The sequence below is a fragment of the Dromiciops gliroides genome, chromosome 2 (genome assembly GCF_019393635.1).
Source record: "Dromiciops gliroides isolate mDroGli1 chromosome 2, mDroGli1.pri, whole genome shotgun sequence".
NCBI lineage: Eukaryota > Metazoa > Chordata > Mammalia > Microbiotheria > Microbiotheriidae > Dromiciops > Dromiciops gliroides.
Genome location: NC_057862.1, coordinates 509,922,373 through 509,941,248, shown reverse-complemented (window position 1 = coordinate 509,941,248; position 18,876 = coordinate 509,922,373). Strand labels below are relative to the sequence as shown.

Below are 18,876 nucleotides of genomic sequence, written 5' to 3'. Positions count from 1 at the left end.
GGTCTGTATCCCAAAGAGATCATAAAAAAGTGAAAAGGAAACACACATATAAAAATATTTATAGCAGCTCTTTTGTGGTGGCTAAGAATTGGACATCAAAGGAATGCCCATTGATTGGGGAATGGTTGAACAAGTTGTGGTATATGAATGTAATGGAATACTATTGTGCTGTAAGAAATAATGAGCAGCCAGATTTCAGAAAAGCCTCTGTAGACTTACATGAATTGATGATGAGTAAAGTGAACAGAACCAGGAGAACATTATAAATATTAATAGCAACACTGTGTGATGGTCAGCTGCTATAGATTTGCCTCTTCTCAGCAATACAATAATCCAAGACAATTCCAAAAGACTCATGATGAAAAATTATATCCACATCCAGAGAAAGAACTATTGAGTCTGAATGAAGATCTAAGCATACTATTTTCACTTTTTTTTTGTTTTTTTTTGTGTGGCTTTTCCCCTTTGTACTGTTTCTTCTTTCACAACATTATCTAATGCAGACATTTGTTTACATGATTGTATATATATATATATATGTGTGTGTATATATATATCAGTTTGCTTGGTAATTTGTGGAGGGGTAATGGGAGGAAGAGAGGGAGAAAAAAATTGAAACTCAAAATCTTATAAAAATGAATATTGCAAACTTTCTTTTCATGTAATTGGGGAAAAAATAAAATATTGTTTGACAAAAAGTAAACAATTTTTTAGAGTTCTAAGGCTTGACTATTTGTAATATCACTATTCTTCACCTGGTGGTATAGAAAAGGGCTCAAGAAGGCAGTGATATATGTGCTGAAACAACAGTTATTTTATATGTACTAGTATGAATATATGTTTCCTCTTTCTATATCCCCACTAGAATATAAGTTTCTTGAAGACAGGAACTGTTTCATTTATGTCTTTGCATCCCCAAAGCCTAACACAATGCCTGTGTAAAGAATTAATTGTTATTTGAGGTTTTTAATGCCTCAGCGAGCACCGGCCTAGGGTTCCGCAAACCAAACCGCATGGTGCTCCACCCACTGGTTTTAGCTGTTGCCAGGGCTCTGGCACCTCACGTCATCACCACTTGCAGAAGCCTACCTGGGCCTGGCAAAATTATAATGATTGGAAGCCTAGTGAGGACAGTCGTGTGACTGTCAGAGCAGCCATCCCATTGGCTGGGACTGTGTGGGGTGTTTCTAGTTTTGGGGGAGGAGAATTGGGCATTCTAGGTGGAAGCTGGAAAGCGACTGGCATTCTGCTGCATATTTTCAGCTTATTCCTGGGCGGTGGTATTTTTCAGGTATTATAATTTCCCTTTCCCCATTTTATTTCCTTTCCCTTGATCTTACTGATCTTGTTTGTGTTTTTTTTTAAGTTCATACTTGTTAAAATAAATCTTGTTCTGTTTTGAGGGAGGCTGCCGGTTTCCTTCCTTGCCCCAATATTGCGGCGAGTTGCTTAGCCAGCACTCCCAAATTAAAAATTGGCCCCCACACCTGGCACAAGGTAGATGTTTCATTAAAGTTTTTTGATTGATCAAGGGAGAAGGAACAGAGCCAGACCTATGTCTGCAGGAACCAACTGCCCATTACTCTGTCTCCAACCAACCATACAGCCTCAAATTCCTACCCCTAGACTTGCCATCAGAAAACATCTTCATTTTAATAACGCTAAAGAATTATGTTGCAATCAAAGGATGACATATTAGCTAGCTAACACATTAGCACTTATTAGCTTTTTTGGATGCCCAATTAGCACTACTGCCCCTGAACAGGGAGCAAAGCCCTGAAGGAATAATACTCAAGAACCAATGGGCTAAAACATTGGGAATACTTCAAAGACCCTATAAGGAGGTAGATTTCTCCTTCAATATGGCCTTCCTAAAAAGAATTATTAAAGAACAATGGTGTGACCTCTCAAGTAGAAGCCATAAAGATTGACCTGAGGTTAAAACAACAAGAAACAGAAAGACTTATGCAATGCAGAGGAAGATCAATACTGGTATTGATAAGGATTAGTCCAACTCCAAAAGCAATCACTTAATTTTTAACTCTACACATTTAATATGTACTCTTTTTAGTGGGGGTTAAGTAAAGAAATGCAAAGGGTATTGTTGCTCTCTGTAGTGAATAAAAAGTGATTTCCTTTCAAAAAAAAGACCCAAGGAAGGAGAGGGAGTAAGGAGAAATATGGGTAAGAAAAGGTGTGGAACATGAGTTGTTGCATTCCTAGTCAGGCATTACAATAGTAGCCAAGGACAGAGATGTCTGAAAGAGGATACAATGCTTGGAAAGAGATGTGAGATGTAGAAAGGAAGAGAGGCCACAGAAGAATTTCCTCACTTGACATATTTGCTAAGTATACTATGAGAAGGAAGATTCACTCCCACCGAAGTTTTCTTTGACTATATATTTCTCCTTCCCTTCCTCTTTTTCCTTACCCACTCTGTAATACGGGATCTGTCTGGGTATCATTTATGCTGCCAGAGATAAGTATTTGACACTCCAAATTTTTGTTTAGCACTCACTTTGGTCTAACCTAAGTTTAGGCCATAGTAAATGGGACTGGCTTTGATGCAAAGAATACCCAGATTCAAGTTTATTATTTTTTAAATAAAAGTTTTTTTTTCTTTAAAATGACTGTGTGAATGTGGGGAAGTCAACCTCTCAGTGCTTCAAGCAATTCTCTAAGACACTAAGTTGCAAAGACATTGCCAACTTGGATTGGTGGAGGAAGTTTCCTCCATGTATCAATATCAATATACCATATAATCACAAGTCTAGTCATGTCCCTATATCTGTACTTGGACCTTACTCTTTCCTGTGAGAATTTGTAATATGCTTTAAGTAACTGTTTTTCTCTATCTGGACAGATGCCCCAAAAGGTTCTTTGGTCTCTATTTGTGAAAATTTATTTAAGGCTCCTGTATAATCACAGAGTTGTAGCTGAGAGTCCCACAACCAACTCAACAAGAGAAATTGATGTTAATTATTGCACCTGTGTTAAATGAGGCCATATTATGAAGAGATTTGCAAAAAAATATTTTCAAAAAAGAGATGGTCAAAAAAGGAAAAGGTTCAGTGTTTTCAGATTTTGAACTGTCACGTCATGCTGAAAACTTTAAATTTTGGCTAAAATGAGAATTTTAGTATTAAAGGCTAAATATTAAGTGCAAGAATATGCTTAATCAAAGGAATAGACCTAAAACTACTCTACATTTGTAGAATAGGAAGTTATCAATGGAAAGCACAAAACTATTTATCCTAAAGACTTCATAAAAACATGAGAACAAATAAAAATTCTTTGAAGATTGGGAATAATTTTATGAGCCCCAAGAGAAAAAACATAAGAGCACATGAAATAGTGTCAATTACAATGTTAAATTGATGTGATTATGCTTCCTTTTCGGCACTCCAAGAATTTTTCCACCACAGCCAAAGGACATTCATAGGAATAAATGTCATACTTGCATCAGAAGGAAAAATTAATTCCCTCACCAGCAGGCAATGGGAGCCAACACATTCCAAGCCATGCAATATGGCCACAGATCAGATGGACTGTAGCTCAGCAGTTTGGTATGAACAGCTGAGAAGAGCACAAGAACTAGTGATACAGTGATTCTGTTTCTAAAAAATATTATTATTTCATCCACTTAGAGCTTCAAAATGTTTATTAATTTTTAGTAAAGAACACAGAGCACAAAGCTGATTGGGAAGTTTCCAACAGCCTTTCAGATTTCTTCAAATAAATATCTGCTTAGCCATCAAGTCTAATATCAAATGGAAGTTTCAGCATTTTGAAGAATATCAGTGGGGCAGCTAGGTGGCACAGTAGATAAAGCACCAGCCCTGGATTCAGGAGGAACTAAGATCAAATCCGGCCTCAGACACTTGACACTTACTAGCTGTGTGACCCTGGGCAAGTCACCTAATCCTCATTGCCATGCCAAAAAGGAAGGAAGGAAGGAAGGAACAAAGAAACAAAGAAAGAATATAAGAAAACTGAATAATTTCATCCAAAATATATTACCCACTTTCATATAGGAAATTTAGATGTGAGCATGGAAGAAAGAAGTTCATATTTCTATTATTTCATAAAAAATAATATTAATTTATTTTTAATTAAAAATATGGAGATGTCAAATTTTAAGACTTTATAAGGGGCAGCTAGGTGGTGCAGTGGATAGAGCACCGGCCCTGGAGTCAGGAGTACCTGAGTTCAAATCCAGCCTCAGACACTTAACACTTACTAGCTATGTGACCCTGGGCAAGTCACTTAACCCCAATTGCCTCACTAAAAAAAAAAAAACAAGACTTCATAAGAAAACTCACTCTGTATTTTGTTTGATTATGTTTGTTAGAAATATTAAATTTTTTAACTGAAAAGGATGATGGTCAGTTTTGGTGGTAAGGAAACTGAGCATGAAAGAGTGACTTTCTCAAGGTCATTTGGTAGTAAGAGTCAGAAGCTAGATTTGAACACAGCTTTTCTGATACTAATCACAGCCCTCTTTCTACTGTACCTTATTGTTTAGTGTAAAAGGAAGCACTTTTTAATTACTTTCATAAAAACAAGAACGTTACGTTTGCCTGTGCATAATTCTGAAAAGAAATGGGTCATTAGCCCTCAACAGGAAACAAACTTTCCTAAAAATAGAAAATGAGCTTTTTCCATACCCATATCCATCCTCAAAAGATGTTGGATGTTTTCAGCCTGTTTCATCCTAGGATTCATTTTTTCTAATCAAAGTTAATAGATTTCATGAGGCAATGGAATCACTGGCCAACAGATACAAAAGGCAGGCCTTGGGTACCCTTTTCAGTCTAGCACAATGAAAAGTCTTTTTTCTCCTGCTCCTCTGTTCTATTTGAGTCCATAACTGGTGGACAGCAGCTCACACATAATACTGAAAAGAGGGTGTTAGTGAAGTCAGAAGACATACTTAGCTGGATCTCTTGAACTTTGCCTGGTATTTTCCAAATACCATCAATAGGCTCATAGTATTCAGGATCGGAAGGAAACTTAGGGATCATTATACTCAAAAAACTTCATTTTATCTATGTAGAAACTAAGACCAAGAAAGCAAAGTGACAACCATGATCGATCACACAGATTGTAAATACCAGAGGATGGATTTAAACTCACATCTTGACACTAGATACAGTGTTTATTTTTTGTGTTTTCTTTTTCAATCATACCTGCAGGTATTCTTCTATTGAGATCTGTCTGAAATGGTGAGGGCAAAGGACTTCCAATGGGGATTGACTGATTCTCAGGTTACAACAGAAAATTTAGGAAGAGGAGTGAATGAGACAGAAAAGGGTAGGAAAAGATAGAAAGATGACAGGAAAATAAGAGAGCTGGAATACTGGAAGAGTAAGAAGGAGGTAAAAAAAATGCTAGTATCCTAGAGAGGTTTTTTTGTTTGTTTGTTTTGGTTTTTTCGTTTCATTTGGGGGGGTTTTTTGCTTGTGGTTTTTTATTGTTGTTGTTGTTTTGGGGTTTTTTCTTTGGTTTTGGTTTGGTTTTGGTTTGGTTTTGTTGTTTTTGCAGGGCAATGGGGGTTAAGTGACTTGCCCAGGGTCACACAGCTAGTAAGTGTCAAGTGTCTGAGGCCGGATTTGAACTCAGTTCCTCCTGAATCCAGGGCCGGTGCTTTATCCACTGTGCCACCTAGCTGCCCCCTTATGAGAATTTTCTAAAATATATTTGGGTTTAAAAGAATTCTCAGGGGAGGGGGCAGCTAGGTGGCACAGTGGATAAAGCACCGGCCCTGGATTCAGGAGGAACTGAGTTCAAATCCGGCCTCAGACACTTGACACTTACTAGCTGTGTGACCCTGGGCAAGTCACTTAACCCCCATTGCCCTGCAAAAAAAAAAAAAGGAAAAAAAACCCAAAATTCTCAGGACATATTGATTTCATTCCCTTCCACCTGATACTCATAAAGGTAAAAATAAAAATTATTAAATAGATCTATTTAAATATTCAACGAGCCTTCCTGTAAGCCAATTATTTTTACCACGATTTTCAGATGATTTATGGTAAAAATCTTATTTGTATATGTATGTTTGTGCATAGTAATAGATACATGCATAGATAGATGATAGATGACACATACATAGATGATAGAAAGAAAGAAAGAAAGAAAGATATAGAAAATAGCACGTAGGATTTATATATTAAGGTTTGCAAAGCATTTAGTGCATTATAATTTTCAACCTGTTTTTACATATCTCTTTGTCAATTTATTCTAACTACCCTCTGAGAAAGACAAAACAGAAATTATCATCCCCATTTCACAGATTAGTCTCAGTGAGACTAAATCAATAAATAAACATTTATTAAATTTCTATTGTGTACCTGACACTTTATTAAGTGCTGGAGGTTCAAAAGGAGGCAAAAAACACTTCCTGCCCTCAAGAAACTCACAATCCAATGGGGGGAAAATACAGAAAACAGACATGTAGAAATATTTATCCCATATATAAAACAAACAGGAAATAGGAAAAGACCAAAGGCAGACAGGTATTAAATGCCAGGAAACCAAGAATACAACCATGGGTTTCTGATTCTTAATTTTGGATATTTTCATTACAGTAAATTTTAAGGGAAAATTAATTTTTAAAATACAGCTCTTAGAGCTCCTTGATCTAAGAAATCTGGATCAATCTTTTGTGCATGGGAGTCAGTTAAAGTTTCAGGACTAAACAAATTAGTTGTAGTTGGAATCCATTGTGGTTTTTACATCTCAATGTCATTATCTCCACTTAAACTATTCAAACCTTTTGTTCACAGAATGGTGTCATGACAAAGCTGCCCACTGTACATTCCTCTGGCCTCACACCCAGGGTATTTAGAGAAGATTTGCTAGCACCAATTAAAGTTACTACTGAGCATATTTAAAGATACAGGATAACACTCTGATATTTGGACTCTGGTATTTACTTGATTTCTTCCCTTCCACTTCTGTTAATTATCCAATGCTAGGCAGTGAATGGAAAAATACTGTTAATATGAATACCTTACCTATTTATCTCCAGTGTGTGCACTCCATACTTGCTTTCAATCCTATACTTTCCTACTTCAGTTGCTTGGCAAATCAAACTATCATTCTTATACCTAAAATATAGAAAAGAGATTTGTTTTAAAAATTAGTTGGCATGGTTTTTCTTTTGAGTTTTTGATTCTGCCCTCCCTATGGCCTTTCTGATATTGTTATGTCTTGCTTTTAAATATCTTGTATTTTAATTACCCTATAAACATACTGTTAGAACTAAAGCACATGTTATACTTTTGAAAGCAAAGAAATGCACTTATGGCTAACAGAAACAAGTCATCCCCAATTTACAAATGAATTTTGCTCCACACAAGTAATTTGAAAGTCAGGTTACATTTTTCAATAGAAATAATGTTATAAATCATAGCTAGGTTCTCAAGCCAACCCCCAAAAGCCTATTCAAAACACAGTGTAACTGAATAAATTGCTCGAAAGTAAGGAACATTTCTTTTCTTTTTTTTGGCCTGGCATATAGTAGGCACTAAATAAATGCTTGTTAACTTTTGTGTTTTTGTGAATGTGTATGTGTGTGTGTGTGTGTGTGTGTGTGTGTATATATAGGTATATATATGTGTATATATAGGTATATATGTAGGTAGGTAGGTACATAGGTATAGGTGTAAGTGTGGGTGTAGGGGTAGGTGTAGATATAGATATATATATACACATATATATATATATACATATACATGTGTATTTGTTTCTGTGTGTGTAGTATGTCTGTGTCTATCCATCCTCAAAGGATCAAAATTGTAGATGGAAATGGACAGATATGTAGTATATTTCCATAGATGACTTGAACACAAAAAGTCAGGTGAAAGATATGATCTGAGATTTGGACAGCCAGAATAGGAGGTGGATTAGTCATGCAGCAACAGGGAGGAATAACCAATCAACAGGCTAAGCTGGTGTCTATGAACAGAGGAAGTTTGTTGGCAAACATCCCATCCTCTAGGAAGGATTTATGAAAAGTCCTGTGTAATATTTGCATGGGATGAGAAAATGTGGCTGGATTGCACCTTTTCATGAGTAATGGAAATGGCAGGTTCTATGTAACTGAGTAATCTTATTTATAGAAACATGGAACCTAAGCACTATTTCTTCATTGGATCATAGAGTCAGAATTGGAAGAAACTAAAAAAGCATCTACTCCATCTCCTTTATTTAACAAATGAGAAAATTGAGCCCATGGAATTTTTGACTTGTCCAATTTTGCACAGGCACAAAATGGCAAATTTAGAAATTGAGCCCAAGCCCCTTGACTTCAAATACAACATTCCTTCCAACACATCATTATTTCTGAATTCCAACTGTATATGCCAAAAAAATATTTTCCCTATTGTAGCCCCAGTGGCAGCAAGAGTAGGAGACTCCAATTGCCCCACTTCTGCACTGGTCAGAGTAAAAGTTGTATTCTGGAAGTTCTGAATCTCTTTTAATGGTTCAGTTAGCTGAACTCAGTAAAGGTGGGCAAACAAAGGCACTGATGCCAATCATTATTTACAAATAGGAAAATTGTGACTCAGAAAGCAGAAATGAATGACCTAGGGTCACAGAGGTATATGATAGATGCACAATCTCATTTGCCCTTTTGTATATGTATATCTTCCCTAACCAAGTAGATGGTCAGTTCTTTTTGTCTAGTGACCATGTGCAGGGACCTGCACAGTACTGGGTCTTTCATTAGTGCTCAGGAATAACTGACTGACACTGAACTGAGGGTCAGATGGCCTCCTTTCACTTTGTGTAACCTTCTCAGTTTCCCTAACTATATAATAAAAGGCTATATTTTTTTGTTTTTTGTTTTTTTTTGGTTTTGGGGTTTGTTGGTTTGGTTTTTTTTGGGGGGGGGCAATGGGGGTTAAGTGACTTGCCCAGGGTCACACAGCTAGTAAGTGTCATGTGTCTGAGGCCAGATTTGAACTCAGGTACTCCTGAATCCGGGGCTGGTGCTTTATCCACTGAGCCACCTAGCCGCCCCCAATAAAAGGCTATATTAAATAAGACTTATGGTTCCTTCCAGTTCTAAATCCAATGTTAGTAAAAATGCTTTTGAACTGTCTAAAGTAAACCATGACATATGGGCCAAAGGTTGGAAGTGGGACCACCATGTATAGAAATATATGGAAAGTAATACTGATTACATTAAAAAATTATTTTTCTATGATCATATAATAATGACTAACTATAACAATCACATCTTTCCATAAGAATGTTACTGGGATCAATGGTACTGTGTTTTATGTATACTTCAGGCTAGAATTGCATCTATTATGTACATGTGTGTATATTTCTGTTAGCATAATCAACACAAAGTAACAGGACTCTATATGAATCCTGCTAACTAAAAAAGCAAATTCACAATCTCTTACAAATAAAGCCCTCCACAGGAACTTTGCTCCAAAATGTATATGACTTTTTTTTTTTTTGCGGGGCAATGGGGGCCAAGTGACTTGCCCAGGGTCACACAGCTTGTAAGTGTGAAGTGTCTGAGGTCGGATTTGAACTAAGGTACTCCTGAATCCAGGGCCGGTGCTTTATCCACTGTGCCACCTATCTGCCCCAGTATATGACTTCTTTTTTTTTTTTGGTGAGGCAATTGGGGTTAAGTGACTTGCCCAAAGTCACACAGCTAGTAAGTGTTAAGTGTCTGAGGTCGGATTTGAACTCAGGTCCTCCTGAATCCAGAGCCGGTGCTTTATCCACTGTACCACCTAGCTACCCCCAGTATATGACTTCTTAAAAGAATAAATACTATAAGGCACATCAAACACTGTTGCTATTTCCTAGCCATATTTTGTTTCCTTTTAAGCAATATGAGAATCAGAGTTGAAATACATATCTAAGGGTGATATATTTATTGAGTCTTCTAAGACATATGCTATATGTCATGACTATTTCTCTTGACCTCCAAATTTATGGTCCTATGATATATCTATATACATATATATAATGTATATGTATACATACAAAACATTCCACATATATGAAATATATCTATGAGATTTCCATGTGGTGGGAAAAGCACTAGCTAGATTTAGAGTCAGAGAACATGGGTTTCAATCCCTGCTTTGACATTTCCTAAATCTGCAAAGTCATTTCCTCTTCCTTTGGGTCAGATAGTTCATGTGTAAAATGAGGGAATAAGATTAGCTGATCTCAAAGGCCCTTTTGAAAAATAATGTGATGCTATAATCTTCTGTGTGCATCTGTTTTCAGACATGTATAAATCTTCATGGCATTGAGATATATAATATATATACATAAAATACACATTCATACTAGATGCATGTATATTACATATACATCTAAACAAATTTGTGTGTGTCTACAGTATCTGGTTCAGGGACCCTAGCAATGGCTATCTGCAAATGGGTCAATCAGGGTTATATCTCAAAATGTATAAAAATTATCAAGGTTTATCCAAAGTAATTAAAATCATAGTACACATTTGAAACTAATGACATCAGAAATGTGTGTAATAGTGATATAAATCAGAAGTAACCTTCACTTCAAATGGGCAAGAAAACCATTTGTAAAACTTATAGGTTTTGAAACCTTAAAAGAATAGGGAATAACAGCAAATCTCTATTCACAGAAAAGTAGGTTTATCTAACTTACTTAAAGTCTGAGCCAATGTTCTAATAGCTTTGATAGTCCTAAATATCTCTTCGCACTTACACTTAGGCAAGGATAATCAGCCCACTTGCAATTTTTCTCAAAGGAGCCATAGTATATATAGAATGTTACACTAAAACTTCAATTAATTAGGAAGGAGAGGAAGAATGCATTCTGGTGAGCTGAATGTATAAAACATGATCTATACATTCAGTCCTCAATTTTATATAATAATAATGGATGCTTGGCATACTGAGCCTTGGACAATTAAAAATTTAATTAGTGAAAGTATTTGGCATTATGTAAGGATATCACAATTTAGGAACTCCATTCTCCAACAGAGATACTGTTCCCAACTGTCAGTGATTTATTAGTTATGACATAGGTAGTTAAGTAGCCTGAGGCACATAAGAGTTAAAGGACTTGGACAGGGTCAGAGGCAAAATCTAAGGCCAAATCTTCCTGGCCCCTAGGTCATTATGTCCATGTGGTATTGTCTCTATGATATTGTGTAGTGTGGATTATATGCTTTTGAGTGTACCCTGTTTACTAAGGCAAGAAAGTGACCTCATACATTTTGAGGGGGGAAATTAATATTTAATATTAATATATAATTATATTTAATATTAAGAGAAAAATATAAAACAAAAATAAAAATATTTGAGGCCTTAAAATGTTTTACAGAATACAGAAAACCCTTCATTTGAAAGAGAATTCCTATATTTACCAATTTTGTCCCCAAAGTAGATATATGAGAACAGGACTGGGAGACTATGAATACGGAATGCTGCATATAACACCATACTTGGTTGACATTAGTTAGTTTCACTGAACTTTTTTTTTCTTGTTTATTCTCTGTTATAAGGAATGGCTCTCTAGGATCAGGAAAGAGGAGTATTATGCAGACAGATGTAGGTGTTATAAAAACAAAAGTTAGCAATTTAAAAATTTTGAAGAAAATTCAGTTAATCAAAACATCCCATTCCCTGAGCATTCCGGTTACTGACGAAAGTTTACTACCACACATTATGTGGCCTAACAGAATTAATCCCATGGTGTCTAAAGACTTGGATAATGGAATCATTCACCACATAAATGCCAGCCTGATGAAAGTCCACTCATTTAAATGTATGTCACTTATAAGAGCCTGTTCTTAAGTAGATGACCCTGTAGGGAATCATTTAATAGAGTTGCACTAGAAGAAAAATGTTAGCACTTATTTAGAATTAGTGTATTGGGAGCTTTGAAAAATATATCCTGTGTCCAGAGTTGCATGAAACCATTTATGGTGGGAATTTTCATTTCAGGAGGGGAATGGGAAAATGGTTAGAAGTCAAGTTTATGCTTTAGCTCTGGTTTGTTCACCCTTTGAGTAGACCTATAATCCCTTAAGGAAAAGACATTAGCACCATTTTTGAGCCATTGGAATTTTAAAAAATACTGACCATTGTACCACGGGAGTAGGAAATCCTTGTACAGTGAAGCAGAGCTTCACATTCATCTTTTCCCAGACAGTGTGGGATCTAAGCCGCACCAGAATCTCAGGAGCTCGACTTATCCTTTCCTCAAATACATGCCTCTCCCAGGCCGTCTTATCTTGCACCTGTTACCCAAGGAACAAAGACAAGTCAGCAGAAAATTGCAAATGATTACTGCTCTGGATTTTACTCTGACAATCCAGATACCCAAGTGGTATGTTATTCAATGACTATTTCATTTATACTTGTAGAGGGAAACTTAGCGTGTTTTTACCATCTCTTCAATTGCATATTTATCCAATTTTTCTCTGGCAAGAGACCGAGCCAGGCGCACATCTTCTTCTATGAAACTCAGTTCATTGAGAAAACGCTCCCTTCTTGCTTCTCCATAAGAAGACAGCAGTGATCTGTAAAAAGCAAAGGCATCTTTATCACTTTAATTAGGCAGGAATAGAATATGTTGCAGTTCTCATGCAATCGCAAATGATGGAAAGGCCACTGGCCCTGAAGTCAACTACCAAGGATTTAAATTCTGTCTCAAGCACTTATTCCCTACATATGTAATCTTAGCTAAATCACTTAACCTATCTGGACCTCAGTTTCCTCATATGTAAAATGAGGATATTTAACTAAATTCTAGCTCTAGATTTTTGATATATGCCCAGGTAACATCAGAGAATTTTTTGTTTTAGTGATTTCATTTTAATAATTTCATTATAACTTAATCTTTTATTTCATTTTAATAATAGATATATTAGTAAATGCATATTATACAAAAATTTTGAAATATTCCTTTTTTTTCTTTTTATTGACCTCATTTGAGCACAGGAGCTTTATAGTTCATCATCATACACAAATTAATGTTTCATCAGAGGGTCAGAGGTTCAAATCTCAGTTCTGATGTTCATTACCTTTGTGACCTTGGGCAATTCATTTAACTTATATTGGTCTCAGTTTCCTTACCCATCATATGAAGGAGTTGCATGAGATGGTCTTTAAGCTCCCTTCCAGCTCTAAATATATGATCCACTGATTGTCATAGCATTTCAGGACCTCGTGGTCTCTATTAGGACATGAGATTAAATCTGAGGCTTTTGAATGAGCAGAAGCAGAGGTAAAAATAGGTCTTGTGTAAAAGTCAAAAGCACAAAAATAGATTAGAGTCAAGGTCAGAACCTGTGCAACATGAAGGGTCAGCAGTTCTGATCTACACATATAGGAAACTTAGAACTAACCAACTCACTCACTCACTGACTTACTCTCTTGTGCACATGTGTCAGAGAGTAGTGCTCCAAAGCTGCCCAGATTGAATCTACCAGGATAGGGACTTTGCCTTATTAAATTGCTCATTGTACCTTCTTCTTTTTAATCATTGAAAAGAGAAGGAAAAGGGTATCCATGTTCATCGACATTGGCCAGATGAGTTATCAGTAATCATCAGTCCAGACTGTAAGTACATAGCACCCAATTATCAGGAACATCAACCTCACAAATTTCAGACTTTTGGACATATAATCAGAGCTAAAGAGACCATTAGCTTTGACCATCTAAAATTATACATATGATGAAACTTATACTCAATGAGGTTAACTGATTTGCCCAAGGTTGCAGAGCTAGTAAGTATCCAAGACATGGCCCCTGCCTGCACTGGATTTTACGTCTATTACAGGGACATAACACATACACAAATACATGTAAAGTAAAGTAGACCACATACGAGTTCATAAAGCCCTAGTTGAAAACTAAGAGGTCTATTCCTACAAAGAAAGATCAGGAAAGGTTTCATTTATCCAACCCTGGTGAGACCACCTCTCCTAACACGCACTCATTATAACTCTAAGGCTAAGAATATTCTGTCGAAGAGAATGTCATTACATTATCTAGCTAAAGCTATATGCTCAATGAACCCCTGGCTGTCTCAGTACCCTTCAGCTTTAACTAAGGTATAAAATAAAGATCTTACAAGAGTCAAAGTCAAATCCAGAAGTGTCTGTTCCAAAGCCACAATCACACTAAGTTCTGAAGCTCGAGAAACACATCTAGTGACTGAGATGGTTCCTGGGCCAACATGAGCCCATATAGGGTGGGGGGAATGGTGAACTGGAGAAGACACATATCGACATAATATAATATAATCTTGGGCACCCAAGAGTTAAACACTCAGAAATATCTCCCACACTGTACTGCTTGTTATCCCTTAAATTCTTACTAGTGATCTGTTCTTTCCACAAAGGTATTGTCTCCAGACGGCCTCCTCTAAAGTATACATGCATTGGTCGGGAAGGCCATTCATTAATAAACTTTAACACATTAGTGGGTCTTAGTTTATCAGATTAAAAACTAATCAGAGATCTTTGCTCTAATGGAATGGAGCAGTGACTGCTATTGAAATATACTGTTCGGAAAGGCTGACCTTCAGATATTCTAGAAGCAAGTATGATTTGTTTTAAGAAGGATCAGAAGCATCACCTGCATTCACTAAAAAAACTCTCCTCCATCACATGGATTTCACTTTTCAAAGTCTTGAGTTTATTCCTAGGCCAATAGCACCACCACACATTTCCATCTTGCAACGTTCAATCTATGTTCATTTTGGAATTTCTCCCTTGAAATACTCCTTTCCAGCCCATTCAGAAAACTATTCTAAATGTGGAAATTTACTCTAACATTACTCAATACAGAACTGCTTCACCCCTCATCTGTTTATTCTTGAACACATGCCCATAGGAATGACCTGCATATTTATCCCCAATACATTTTTTCTAGAATAGAAATAAAAGCATCTAAGGGATATTTTTAATACTCTATATCTTCCAGGAAGACATGGTCACATTTATCAAATCACATCTTTCCCTATAATATTACCATACATCAAACAATAAGCAGTCTCTTAAATTGGTGCATACCTGTAGCCTCTTCATCCTTTAAACAGGTGCAATTTGTCTCAGATCTTGCGCTAATAACTATCAACTAAAGTACTGAATAAATAAAGCTTTAGGCTAGCAAAGGCAATGAAATATTCTAATTATGTTAAGAGTTTGAATTTTCCTAACACTTCCAATAAATTTAAGAAAAGTCTTTGTTCTGGGGGCAGCTAGGTGATGCAGTGAATAAAGCACTGTCCCTGATTCAGGAGACCCTGAGTTCAAATTGGGCCTCAGACACTTGACACTTACTAGCTGTGTGACCCTGGACAAGTCACTTAACTCTCATTTCCCCGCAAAAAAAAGTCCTTGTTCCTTCATATACACACTACTGTTATATGAAGGGGTGTTGACAGACAGTGAGGTGAAACCTCTATGTATTTGGAAGTCCACTACTGAAACCCCAAATAACTGAAACATTTTTACTTTCCACTTTGTACAAATACCAGCAAATCATGAAAAATTTATGTAATTATTAAGTGATATGATATGATAATATTTGGGTGACAATATCTGAATCTGTGATATAATTAGTGAAGGGAATGCCCAGGGTGGGAATTTCGTCCAGTGAGGTGGGCTGCAAACTCTATTGTAATTTAGAGTCTTATACAGATGCCTGGGTCACTAAGGGATTAAGTACCTTGCCCATGGTCCCATAGCCCATATATGTCAAATGAAAGACAATAACTAGCACTGAAATCCATTTAACCTTCAATTTTATAGAAAATTGTGTTAACCAGATAATATTATATGCACATTCCTTTTGCTATAGTTTTAACTATATCACTATCCCTATCTTCTTGTGGAAAAATTGGAGCATAGAGAAGTCAAATGACTTGTTCAAGGTCACACCAGTATGAAACTGATAAAAAATAAAATGAGGCTCAAATGTAGCTCTCTGACTCAGACCCATTAACTATTGAATATAAAAGTTGCACAACACTTAAAGCAAACATGATAGTTTAAAAACATATTTACAAAACAGACAAATTAGTTGAGTGATTAATTGCTTTGCAAAAGGATCCTTCAATTTCTAAAATGAAACCTTCAAAGCTTCTGTAAGCTACTCAAAATGCAATTCAATTTATAAAACTTAAATCAATGCAGAACTCTTCAAGGGTAAAACGTTTGAATAAAATAAGGTACTCCTGCCCTATGGTAGACTCACTCTTCATGGTAATAAATAAGAATATAAAATGCCACTCTCCAATCATATGTTTTTCATTTAGGCTTTATTCCTTTTTAATGGATAGACAGAAAATAAAAATAAAACACCACTGAGCTTAATAAGTAGCATGAGATAAATAACCTTTAACTCTTTGGTATGGTGACTTGAATAGTTATCAGTCATCACCAGCTGTTCGGTCTTGACCTGACAATAATTTGAGCACTGACATTTTCTCTAATCCATCGTGTTCATAAGGTACCTTCCCCTCTTGAGCTAACTCTGTTGAAATGTGATGCATGATTTGTCTGTAGAATTCTTCCATATTCTCTCAATCTACGCACGTAGAACTTTGCCCATGGAAATGCTGTCCTCTCAGAGAGTCTATGTCTGGGGTGTCTCTCCTGTTTTTCCCATTATTGTTGGAGGAAATAGATCAAAATGTGATGCAAAGCAATATGGGCTTCTTTTCAGCTGTGTCTTTCTAATTCTTATCATTTGGCCCATATGAGCAGATACTATCTGCAAAGAACAAAAGGCAGATTTGTCAGATAGTCCTAGAAATATGTCAGTTTACCCCTTACATACCTTTGCAGTTAGTGCCTTTGTAAGCATGCCATTCTCTTCTGCAGTAGTTATGTGCCATTGTATAGAGATTCCTTTAAAGGTTCAGAAAAGCATTAGCAGGGCTCTGTTGTCAATGCTCATTTCTTATGGATAGCCATTTTAGGGAAAGGCACATGTCTAAAATTCTATAACTCAGTTAAGCATTTCTATATTACATTTGGATGGGATTATCCCCATGATCAGGCAGCTAGATGGCACAGAAAGATTGAGTGCCAGGCCTGGAGGCAGGAAGACTCATCTCCCTAAATTCAAATCCAGTTTCAGACACTTACTAGGTGTGTGACCATCGGCAAGTTTCTTAACCCTGTTGACCTCAGGTTCCCCATATGCAAAATGAGCTGGAGAAGGAAATGACAAAACCACTCCAGTATCTTTGCCAAGAAAACCCCAAATGGAGTCATGAAGAATCAGGCACAACGGAAAAAAAGACTGAACAACACAACATGCCCATCCATGATCAGAATCTCCCAATCAAAGAATTTCAAAGTTGGAAGGGATGTAAAAACCCATATAGTTCAACTCATAAAGAATTCCCTTTTCAACATATCTAACAAGCGAACATTCAGCCTTTGCTTAAAGACTTCCAAGGACAGGGAATCCTCTAACCCCCAAAGCAACCAGTACCTAGTCCACTTTAGGATAGCTCTAATAATTGGGAAGCTTTGTTGTTGATATTGTTGTCGTTGTTGTTTAAATTTGTCCTTACTTCAGGCCAAAATGTGCCTTTCCGCAACTTACACTCATCACTTCAAGTCTTGCCCTCTGAGGTTTAGCAGGAGAGGTTTAATCTCTCTGTCATGTGGCACACCTTCAAGTGCTGGAAAACAGCATTCATGTCCATCCCCAACCCAGCAATCTCTTTTCTTCTTTAGGCTAAGAACCACCAGTTTCTTCAACTGGCCCTCAGATAGCAAGATCTCAAGGTCCTTCACTATCTCGGTTGCTTCCTGCTTTCTTCACTTTGTTCTTCCAGCTTTCTAAAATGTGATGGCCAGAATTGAACACAAAATTCCAGATGTGGTCAGATGGAAGAGGGAGAAACATGCCATGCTTTCCTTTCCACTTCCTGTCCTAGTCCCAGAGAATTTTTTCTTTGAAATAAACATTTTTATTTATAGTTTTGGGTTCCAATGTTTATCCCTCCTTCCCTCCCTCCCCTCCTCTCTCCCTCCCCTCCCCCTCCCTAAGGTGACAAGCAATCAGATATGGGTTATACATCTATGAATATGTAAAACATTACCATATTTGTCATTTTGTACAAGAAAACTTGATTAAAAGAAAAAAAATGAAAGAAAGTGAAAAGTAGCATACTTCAGCCTGTTCCATCAATATCAGTTCTTTCTTTGGAGGTGGATAGTATGTTTCATCTTGAGTCTTTTGGGATTGTCTTGGATCATTGTATTGCTGAGAATAGTCAAGTCATTCACAGTTCTCATCAAACAATATTGCTGTCTCTGTGCACAATGTTTTCTTGGCTTTGCTCGCTTTACTATACATCATTTCATACATGTCTTTCTAGCTTAAAAGTGCATTGATGTATTTGGCTGCCAAATCACATAGTTGCATCATATTGTGTTTACAATCCTTTTTTTTCAAGACACTAATATCTAATGATAACAATAATAATAGCTAACATTTATATCAAGCTTACTATGTGTCAGGCACTGTGCTAAGTGCTTTTCAGTGATTTCATTCGATCCTTATGACATCCCTGGGAGGTTAGTGCTATTATCATCCCCATTTTGCACAAGAGAAAACAGAGGCAAACAGAGGTTAAATGTGTTACCCATTACACAGCTTGTAAGTGTCTGAGGCCAGATTTGAACTCAGGTCTTCGTGACTACAAGCCTGGTGCTCTATCCATTATGTTACCTAGCTACCTCTAACTGGTGATGTCTCCACCATTTTGTACCTATAAATTTCTGTGCATACACAAGTTTTATAGGGGGTCTCTCAGTGTCTGATTTTCATACATAATGGAAAAGTCAGCCTTAGGGACCAAGGAATATAAGCT

General features: G+C 36.6%; 1 protein-coding gene across 1 annotated transcript in view; it reads right to left on the bottom strand.

The window, feature by feature from the left end:
* MYOM2 (myomesin 2) overlaps positions 1-18,876 on the bottom strand; it is a 154,438-nt gene that overhangs the window by 116,357 nt on the left and 19,205 nt on the right. The window contains 3 exon segments of the mRNA XM_043989877.1: positions 7,020-7,112; positions 12,114-12,271; positions 12,421-12,553. Of these exon segments, the coding sequence (XP_043845812.1) occupies positions 7,020-7,112; positions 12,114-12,271; positions 12,421-12,553 (384 nt within the window).